Genomic DNA, 10,050 nt, shown 5'->3' on the forward strand with positions numbered 1-10,050 from the left:
CGCACAGGGGCCCATGTTTGTGTTCCACCTCAGCTACCCTCCCGGATGTCCCCACCGGATTGGTGCCAGGTCGTGGTGTCAGATGGAGGGCTGGCTCTGAGGGTGGAGATCGAGATGTTTTGGTGTTTGCATAGGTAGAGCAGAGGGGTGACAGTTCAGCCTTGGTTTAAGCCTGGACACCAGGCAACAGGGTGTAAGTGTGCACACGTGTGTGTATTTGTGTGTGTAATAGATAAGCTCAGTCACTCTATACTCCCCCCCCTTTTTTTTTTCACTGTATGCCAATTTTAAACACACAAAAAATGCAATTAATTATGAGGCTTTCTCATGGTCTTATACGGGATCCTTTTTATTTTCAATGTGTCTGGATAGCTGTACCTCTCAAATCACTTTAGAGAGGCCTTGTTCATCCCAAGCAGAGAGGTTCCTCTTCACATTTCCCCTGGGTGAACTGTGAATAAAATAAGAAATAAATGTACACTTTCTAGATATAGTAATGTTATTGTTTTCAATTCTCATATTAGAATTAAAAATAATAAATCTATTTCCAAGAAGTTAACTTATTAAACAGTGTAAGTAAATGCTAGAAGATTACAGAACTACAAGCATGTGCTCTTGAGAGTCTTATATGGAAGGTGGTCCTGCCCCGAAATGGGGGACTCCTCTCTGGAAGGGAGATGTGTGTATTTTGCAGTTTAATTCCTGATAAATACATCTCTTGAACTTTCGACTTGGGGGTACAAGATTTAAACATGCACCACTGCAGACCACTGAGATCAGAGCTAACTAAAGAAGTCTCTGTTTGGTGTGCTTTGGGGCAGGAGGGCGAGTCCAGGTTAACTGTGGTAATGAAAATTCCTGAGTCAGTGTAAATAATTTCGCTGTTATAAAACACAGATTTAGACCTTTCTGACATTCTGAATTCTTGAGGATTTCTGAATCCTGCTCAGAGGCCATGAAATGCTTGTTTAAGGAGCTATTGCGCAAGCATAGACTGCTTAGTAAGACCCAGAAGGCCACTAAAATATCTTCTTCTCAACTCCCGACTACACTGCTGGAGACCCATCATTTGAAACTCGATTATGACATTTTATAACAGAATTCCCAGATTAATGGGCAGCCCGGGTGGCCCAGCGGTTTAGCGCCGCCTTCAGCCCAGGGCTTGATCCTAGAGACCCGGGATGGAGTCCCAGCAGGGAGCCTGCTTCTCCCTCTGCCTGTGTCTCTGCCTCTCTCTCTCTATGTCTTTCATGAATAAATAAATAAAATCTTAAAAAAATAAAAAGAATTCCCAGATTAAAATAGTACCTACTCTTGGGAGGGGTACCACTATCCTCAGCCAGGAATCCCTTGTCTTGAGCTTATTTTCAGACTACCTAACTGGCCCTGGAGAAGCACATTTAGGGGGTGGAAAGAGCCTGGCCCGTGGAGTCCTGTGTTGGGAGAGGCAGCTGGAACTGGGACGTGATGACAGAAGGCTCTGCTCGCCATCACGACCTCTTAACACGTGTGTTAAGCCTGTGCAAGCCTGATTGCTCAGCCATCACTTGGAGGTACCCACTGCACTGGCTACTGTGACCTCGACATTAGCTTGGTGGTGTGTGCGAACCAACCCTCATGGCACAACCATTAGACCCCTAGAGAATGCGGAAGCGGAGGGACCTGGATGGCCAGAGAAGCATGTGAAGGTCATCTCGGGCCTCTGGGGATTTAGGACAGGTGAGAAGGCAGAAAAGGAATTTAAAAGTGTGTGTGTGTGTGTGTGTGTGTGTGTGTGCGTGCACGTGCAAGTGTCTGGGGGAAAATATTCACAAGGTTCACAAATATTCAGGTGGAGTCTTAACTCCTCCTGCTTAAAATCGAAGACGAAGTGCAGAGTGTGAGTCTCCAAGTCTCAGGATTGTGAGCAAGTTGAGGTTACAAATCCAGAAGCGGGGGTGGGGGGGTACTATTGCTGTGACTTCACTAATGTGTGTACTCTCTTAGGACCATGGGGCTCCCTTGAGGATTTCTGGGGTGAGAAAGGCGCAGGACAGTGACAAGCACACCCTTACTGGGCGCATGCGGAGTCTCACAGAGAGCTGGGTGCGTGGAGGTTCACCAAGGAACAGAAAAGGAGAGAACCACCCCAACGTCCCTTGGTGGACAAATGGACGCACAAAATGTGGCATCTATATAGGAAAGAGTGTTATTCAGCCTTAAAAAGGAATGAAGTTCTGATACCTGCTACAAGGGATGACCTTGAAGACCCCAGTAGAGACCACCTGTCAAGAGGACAAAGGTGGTGCTGCTCTACTTTTGTGAGGTGGCCAGAGGGGTCAGATTCATAGGGACTAGGTGGACTAGTGCTTGCCCGGCAGGCGGCGGGGGCAGGACCCTGGGGTTACAGTTTAGTGGGTCCAGTTTCAGTCTGGGATGATGGGAACGTTCTGGAAATGGATAATGTGATTGCAGCAACGTGAATATTCTCCATGTCTCTGAACTGTGCTCTTCAGTTCTTGCTCCCCTGCGGTGCCACGGTGACGCCCCGGGTGTGCCCGTTCCTACTGTGCGTCACTTGCCTCCGTGTAAGGCTCTGGGTCTATTCGCAGGAAAGAAATTAAAAAGTGAAAATAAAGTCAGTTGTGTGCGATGTGTGCGTTAGCTCTCGCCGACCAGCAAGCAGACAAAACGCAGGGCCAGGGCCTGCTGCGGCCAGGCCAGGCCCCCAGGCAACCGGTTTGGGGTGTGGGGAGCAGGGTGGGGGTGCGGGTTGCGGGGAGCGGGGTGAGGGATGGGGGGAGTGGGGTGTGGGGAGTGCGGGGCGGGGAGAGGTTTCGGGGAGCAGGGTGCGGGGTAGGGGGAGCGGGGTGCGGGGAGCGGGGTGTTGGTTGCGGGGTGCGGGGAGCGGGGGACGGGGTGCGTTGTGGAGGAACAGAGTGCTGGGTGCAGGGTGCGGGGTGCAGGGAGCAGGGTGCAGGGAACGGGGTGGGGGTGCGGGGTGCTGGGTGCGGGGAGCAGGGGGCGCGGAGCAGGGAGCGGGGTTCGGGGTGCTGGGTGCGGGGAGCGGGGTTCGGGGTGTGGGTTGTGAGGAGCAGGGTGCGGGGTGCGGGGAGCGGGGTTCGGGGTGCGGGGAATGGGGTGCTGGGTGCGGGTGCGGGGAGCGCCCACCCATGGCACGGCCAGGGCCCGCGGCCCCCCCGCAGCCCCCGCCAGGCGCAAGGGAGCGTGCGGAGCCCCGGTGTGAGGCTCAGCTCCCTGGCTGCCCGCCGGCCCCTCCCGGGCCCCTGGGCGGCCCCCTCCCCCCGGCGCCCTCCGCCTGCGTCCCTGGCTGCCGCGCCAGGAGGGAAGCCGAGCGGGCCACCGGCCCCGGGGACGCCCCTGCCCCGCTCGCTCCGCAGGCCGCCGCGCCGCCGCCAGGGGGCAGCCTCCCTCCCCCGCCCAGGCCCGGGGCTCCCCGCATGGTCCGTCCACGCGAGCCGGCCGCGCACCGCCCAGCGCAGCGCCATCGCCCCGGCCTGGGGGGCGGCCCGGGGGTCCACGCCGCCGCGGACGCTCCGCTCGGCCCAGACCCACCGCGTCCTCGCAGGTGCCCGCGCCCGCCCGCCGCCAGGTGACGGGCCATCCAAGGCTCGCGGGGAGCACACCCCGAGCCCCTCCGGTGGGAGCCCCGGCAAGGGGCAGCCGGCCTCCGGCCTCCTCCCTCCTCGCCCTGCTCCCTCCTCCCTCTCTCCCTCCCTCCTCCTCCTCCTCCTCGCCCACTTCCCTCCCCTCCTCCCTCTTCCCTCCTCCCTCCTCGCCCTGCTCCCTCTTCCTCCTCCTCCCTCTTCTCTCCTCCCCCCTCTTCCCTCCTCGCCCTTCTCCCTCCTCCCCTTCCTCGGCCTGCTCCCTCCTCCCTCCTCCCACTCCCTCCTCCCCCTCCTTCCTCCTCTCCCTGCTTCCTCCCTCCCTCCTCCCTCTTCTCCCTCCTTCCTCCTCCCCTCCTCCATCCTCACCCTCTTCCCTCCTCCCTCCCTGCCCTACTCCCTCCTTGCCCCTCCCTCCTCCCCCTCCTCCCTCCTCGCCCTCTTCCCTCCTCCCTCCCTGCCCCCCTCCCTCCTCCCCCTCCTTCCTCCTCCCCCTCCTCCCTCCTCGCCCTGCTCCCTCCTCACTCTCCTCCCTCCTCACCCTCCTTCCTCCTCCCTCCTCACCCTCCTTACTCCCCCTTCTTCACCCTCCTCAATCCTCCCCCCTCCTCGCCCTGCTCCCTCCTCTCTCCTCGCCACCCTCCCTCCTCCCTCCTCAGCGGACAAGGGCAGGGCAGTGAGAGGGCACGAGCACCTGAAGGAGCTGCTGGCCTGCAGCCCTCTTCCTCCCGGTGCTGCTCCTAGTGCTCCGCCTGGCGCCGCGCTGTTGATTTAGCTCTCCGCGGAGCGCTTCTAAAACGGACTTGGAAGTGCCAGCGTGAGGTCCTTGTAAGGACTTGGGCTACAAGAGCAGAGCCACATAATGACCAACGACCCAACGACGGAGTAGTAGTGCTGACAGTGTTGGCTCAGGTGAATGCGGAGCCCCTTGCCATGATGCCATGGTTGTGCCATTTTTCAAAGGAGAGTCACTGAGAAATCACTTATTTAGGACTTGGAGGCACCGTCACAGCTTTCAAAGACCTGTGATGGATGTTAGCGGTCATTTGTCAGCGCAACTGGTGGGTAGCTGTCCTCGGCCCAAAAACCTCGATTTTAAAAGAATTCTCAGGTTGGGGCAGTTTATTTTTGAGACTGTGATTGATAAGAGGATTAATAAGACATTGGAGAACGCAAAGAACTGGGTGGGAAAAGTAACACGTACACAAATGCAGCTGCTGGTCGTTGCTACAGAAAGCCACTGACTTTTGATACTTAGTTTTTTCAAGTGTTCATTTTAGTCAGAAAGCTAAAAATTTGAGGTGGGTCCCCACTATGAAACAGGAGTGCTTTAGGAAATGTAAAAATCCAAAAGGAGTGGCCGCGTTGAGTGTCAATTCCACGGGCTATCAGGACCTTTGCACAGCCGCAGCAATTACTGTGGGTTGATGACAAAGATAGGAATGCTTAAAATGACATCCTGTTTGAGTTGTTTCTGCTACGCTGTCACCTGAAAAGGAAAATTGGGTTGAACAAACTTGAATCTTATTTTACAGCATTATTTCGTTGCTTCCCACCAGTAGCTATTGGAGATACTTAGATTTTCTAAAACCACTTTTAGAAAAGCTGGTTTGAACGTGTTCATTACCCTATTATCAAGCCTGAGTCGAGGTGTGTGTACACCTTATACACATAAGGTTACTGTGGGCTGTTGATTAGAATCTCCCTCTTACTAAGAACCACAGAGTCCCTTGCCTCGTCATGAAAGAACTTTTTGAGTTGTTCCTAGTTGTTTCTATGTGTGTGTATTTGGGTTTTCACTGACATTTTCTACGTCTTTTCTGCATTCAACGATTACTTGCTTTATTCCCAAGAAATTTGTCAGATCCTCTCATTAGAGTGGCTTAGTTTAGCTGTCAAGTTTCTAGGGCATTCAGTTGCAGATAAGTGACCAAAACGCCAGCCCTAACCACATTTTTATTAACAGATGGCGGAAAACAAACGTCTTTGGAGAAGAACCGAAGGGGACAGGTTAAAAGGTCAGTAAACAATTATTATTGTGCTTAAACGGGGTGTGTGGGGGCGCTTCTCAACAGATTTGCCGGGGAGCCGCGGGCCCAGGCGGAGGGAGCCGGCCGGCCCCGCGGAGCTCGGGCCCCCTCCATGGGGACCGCTGCTCAGGGCGGGAGCCCCGGGGCCAAGTGGCTCCTGCGGGCCTTGGGGGGGGGGGTCGGCTGGCAGCGGAGTCCCGGGGAGGGGAGGGTCAGCTGGGGGGACGGGGTGGGATGCTGAATGGTGCGGGCCACCCCAGGGAGGGGAGGGAAGGGAAGGGGAGGGTCAGCTCAGACCCGGTCAGAATGCTGAGCGGTGCACCGGCTGCCCGGGGAGGGTAGAGGGAGGGTCAGGTCGCGGACCAGCCGGGATGCTGAGAGGTGCGGCTGCCCCGAGGAGGGGAGGGGAGGGGAGGGGAGGGCCAGCTCAGATGGGGCCGGGATGCCAAGTGGTGCGGCTTGCCCGGGGAGGGGAGGGGAGGGGAGGGTCAGTTCAGGGACCAGGCCGGATGCGGGGATGCTGAGCGGTGCGGCCGCCCCGAGAGGGGAGGGGAGGGAAGGGCCAGCTCCGGGCCGGCCGGGAAGCCCGGCGGTGCGCAGCCCCGGGGAGGGTGGGGTAGGGGAGGGCCAGCTCGGGGACGCCAGGAAGCCGAGCGGTGTGGCTGCCCGGGGAAGGGAGGGAGAGGAGAGGGGAGGGGAGGGTAGTAGCTCAGGGACCCGGCTGGACGCTGAGTGGTGCGGCGCCCCCGGGAGGGGAGGGGAGAGGAGAGGAAGGCCAGCTTGGGAAGGGGCGAGATGCCCCTGGGAGGGGAGGGGAGGGGAGGGGAGGGTCAGCTAAGGGATCCTGCTGGACGCTGAGTGGCGCGGCCGCCCTGGAGCGGGGAGAGGAGGGGAGGGGAGGGGAGGGTCAGTTCAGGGACCAGGCCGGATGCCGGGATGCTGAGCGGTGCGGCCGCCCCGAGAGGGGAGGGGAGGGGAGGGGAGAGAAGGGCCAGCTCCGGGCCGGCCGGGAAGCCCAGCGGTGCGCAGCCCCGGGGAGGGTGGGGTAGGGGAGGGCCAGCTCCGGGACGCCAGGAAGCCGAGCGGTGCGGCTGCCCGGGGAAGGGAGGGGAGGAGGGGGAGGGGAGGAGAGGGGAGGGGAGGGGAGGGGGGGAGGGGAGGGGGAGGGGAGGGCCAGCGCGGGCCGCGCCCGGACGCCGAGCGGCGCGCAGCCCCGGGTCCCCCGCCGCGACCCGCGCGGGCCGGTCCTCCGTGCGCTCCGTCCGCGCCGGCTTCCCGCGCCCCTGCCCGGCCCTCCGCGGCGCTGACGCGCGCACCATGTGACAGGCCGCCCGCTATAAGCCGCGGAGAGGTCCGCCCTCTCCCGGACTCGGCCGCCGCCTCGGCTCCCGCCCGCCGCCGCCGCCGCCGCCCGCCGGGGAAGGTCGGCCCCGCTCGGCGCCCGGGCCCAGGCGGGGCGGCCCCGAGCGGCTCCCGCGGCCGCCGGCGAGGACTCGCGGGGCGCGGCGCCGAGGCCCGAGCGTGGCGCCCCCCGGGGCCGGGGCCGGGGAGCGGCGGGAGCCCCGAGCCGCGCGTCCCGATGCGGCGCCCCGCCCCCGCGCCCCCCGCGCCCCCCGCGCCCGCCGCGCCCCCCGCGCCCCCCGCCGCCCCCGCCGCCCCCGCCGCGCCGCAGCGATGACCCTGAGCGCGGAGATGCCCGGCCCCGCGGAGGACACCGACATCGACGTGGTGGGGGAGGGCGGGGCCGGCGGCGACGACGACGAGGACGGCGAGGGCAGCGGCGCCGAGGCCCCCCCGGGGCCCGGGCGGCGGCGGCGGCGGCGCTCCTACGGCGGGGAGGACGAGCGGGAGGACGAGGACGACGACGACGACGACGCGCCCCCGGCCGCGCGCCCCCGCGCCCCCCGCGGCCCCCGCGCCCCCGGGCCCGGCCACGACGGCGGGGGCGGCGGGCGCGGGCGCGGGGGGCGCGGGCGCGGGGGGCGCGGGGGGCGCGGGCGCGGGCGCGGGGGGCGCGGCGGCGCGGGGCCCGCTGGTGAAGCCGCCCTACTCGTACATCGCGCTCATCACCATGGCCATCCTGCAGAGCCCCAAGAAGCGGCTGACGCTGAGCGAGATCTGCGAGTTCATCAGCGGCCGCTTCCCCTACTACCGGGAGAAGTTCCCCGCCTGGCAGAACAGCATCCGCCACAACCTGTCGCTCAACGACTGCTTCGTCAAGGTGCCGCGCGAGCCGGGCAACCCGGGCAAGGGCAACTACTGGACGCTGGACCCCGAGTCGGCCGACATGTTCGACAACGGCAGCTTCCTGCGGCGGAGGAAGCGCTTCAAGCGGCAGCCGCTGCTCCCGCCCCACGAGGCGCTGCTGCTGCGCGGCGCGGCGGGCGCGGGGCCCGGGGCCGGGGCCGGGGCCGGGGCCGGGGCCGGGGCCGCCGCCGCCGCCGCCGCCGCCCTCTTCCCGCCCGCGCCGCCGCCGCCGCCCCCCTGCGGCTACGGGCCCTACGGCTGCGGCTTCGGCCTGCAGCTGCCGCCCTACGCGCCGCCCGCCGCGCTCTTCGCCGCCTTCCACCCGCACTCGCCGCCGCCGCCCCGCGCGCCCGCCTTCGGGTACCGGCCGCACCCGCTGGGCGCCGCCCTGCCCGCCCCGCTGCGGGCCCCGGCCGCCAAGGCGCTGGCGCGCTCGCCCTTCTCCATCGAGAGCATCATCGGCCGCAGCCTGGGCCCGGCCGCCGCGCAAGCCGTGCAGGCCTCGCCCGCGCCGGGACCCGCGCCCGCACCCGCACCCGCGCCCGCGCCCGCGCCCCCGCCCGCGCCCGGCGGCGCCCAGGCTGCGGGGGGCCCTGCCGCCGCGCTCACCCGCTCGCTCGCGGCCGCCGCAGCCTCCTCCGTGTCCTCGTCCGCCGCCCTGGGGACCCTGCACCCGGCCGCGGCCCTGCCCGGCGGCGACAGCTTGACCGCCCGCGTCTCTAACTGTTAAGGCCGCCCGGTTAGGGCGCTCGGCAGCCCGCAGGTAGGAACCCGCCCCCCGGCGCGCGCGCCCGGTGCGCCCGGCTCCGCGCGGCCCCCGCCCGGCCCCCGCCCGGGACTGCCCGGGTGCGCCCTGCGCTGCGGCGCGGCCCCTCTATTTATGCAAAGGGCCCGGCCCTGCCCTGGAGGAACCCACCCGGGGCCCGCCGCGGGCCCTCCCTTGTGTAAGCGCAAGGGCCTTCCTCCATTTGTGGGAACTTTTTTATTGATCACTTCCTAAATCTAAGCCTTTTGGAGGTCTAGAGATTCTCAGGTCCAGGCGTTTAAAAAATACCGATAATGTTCAAAAGAGTGATACACAGATACTAAAGGTCCTGAAGAGCGCCAGCGAAGCAATAGTTTTTATATTCGAGGACTCTCGTCTGGTGTACTTTTTTCATACAAATATGGGGGGAAAATGATTAACGTGTTTACACAAGGAACAACAACAACAAAAAAGTCAAAACGATCGTTTCTTATTTTAACCTGTGTTTTTGTATCATAATAGACACGCGGGATTTTTATTTTGTACTTGCTGCGTATTCTTTACAAGGGGTATTGTAAATTTTACTGGCAATTATTATTGTGCTATTCTAATGTAAGATTTTTACACTTTTTTCAGAAATAAAATGCTTAATTTTCAAAGAAAATCCACCAAAAAAATTGGCTCCAGTCGTCCCCTTCTTAGTTTATTTTCTTTTCTGTTAAAAAAAAAAAAAAAAAGATTTCTGTGGGAATGAAGTAGGAACCCGACATAGAATAGGAAATTTTATTTTCAGAGAGGATTTTTAAAGAGCATCACGGCATCATTTTTCATTTCTGCTTTCCAGGTCAAAGTCACTGCAAGAAATCAGAAATTACTTCTTAATGGTGACAATAAAATAAGCTACTTTAATAGACATTTTCAGACTTCTGTTCCATTTTGAAGAGCACTGGGGCTGTTAAAATTGATGCCACAGTCACCCTCAGATATTTTTGCAGAACTTTTAATTTTATTTCTGAGTTTCCCACTTTAACTTTCACTTCCTTTTGAGCACAATATTGTATCTGTAAAAATTCTGCAACCTGACAGTTACATTGTAATGAAAGCAGCATGAGCAAATAGGCAATCTTTAGTCTTTGCAAATTTAATAGATACAAGTAGCTTTGAAGTCCTGAGTAATATTTACCTGTGTAAAATAAACTTTATTTGAAAGCTCTAGTATTTAAAGCTACTATTTTCTTGAAAGAAAAGATGTTTAGGAATTGCATAAAGAAGTTTTTATTTTAAAAGGCAAACAGTGAAACTCTAAATGAGTAACGTAGAGTATGTAAGAGAAATCTTCAATTTTAGCATAGTACACGCTTTAAGAATAAAAATGAAAGTGTATCAGTGTTTACTGAAGTAATTATACAGCTTTTGTGATTTA

General features: G+C 60.0%; 1 protein-coding gene and 1 long non-coding RNA gene across 2 annotated transcripts; one reads left to right on the forward strand and one right to left on the reverse strand.

Annotated features, from left to right (window-relative positions):
- Window positions 1-347: 347 nt before the first annotated feature.
- LOC140597288 (uncharacterized) lies at window positions 348-5,076 on the reverse strand. Its single transcript, XR_011999150.1, has 3 exons — window positions 4,300-5,076; window positions 2,224-2,581; window positions 348-451 (listed from the first exon to the last, which is right to left on the reverse strand). It is a non-coding gene; the product is annotated as an uncharacterized lncRNA (long non-coding RNA).
- Window positions 5,077-7,012: 1,936 nt separating this feature from the next.
- FOXD1 (forkhead box D1) lies at window positions 7,013-9,830 on the forward strand. The gene is given in 2 exon segments (XM_072745349.1): window positions 7,013-7,525; window positions 7,527-9,830. Coding segments are annotated over 2 exon segments (1,302 nt in total). The 5' UTR covers window positions 7,013-7,309; the 3' UTR covers window positions 8,613-9,830.
- The last annotated feature ends 220 nt before the right edge of the window (window positions 9,831-10,050 follow it).

This window comes from Vulpes vulpes, unplaced genomic scaffold, assembly GCF_048418805.1.
Source record: "Vulpes vulpes isolate BD-2025 unplaced genomic scaffold, VulVul3 u000000652, whole genome shotgun sequence".
In the NCBI taxonomy this organism is placed as follows: Eukaryota; Metazoa; Chordata; class Mammalia; order Carnivora; family Canidae; genus Vulpes; species Vulpes vulpes.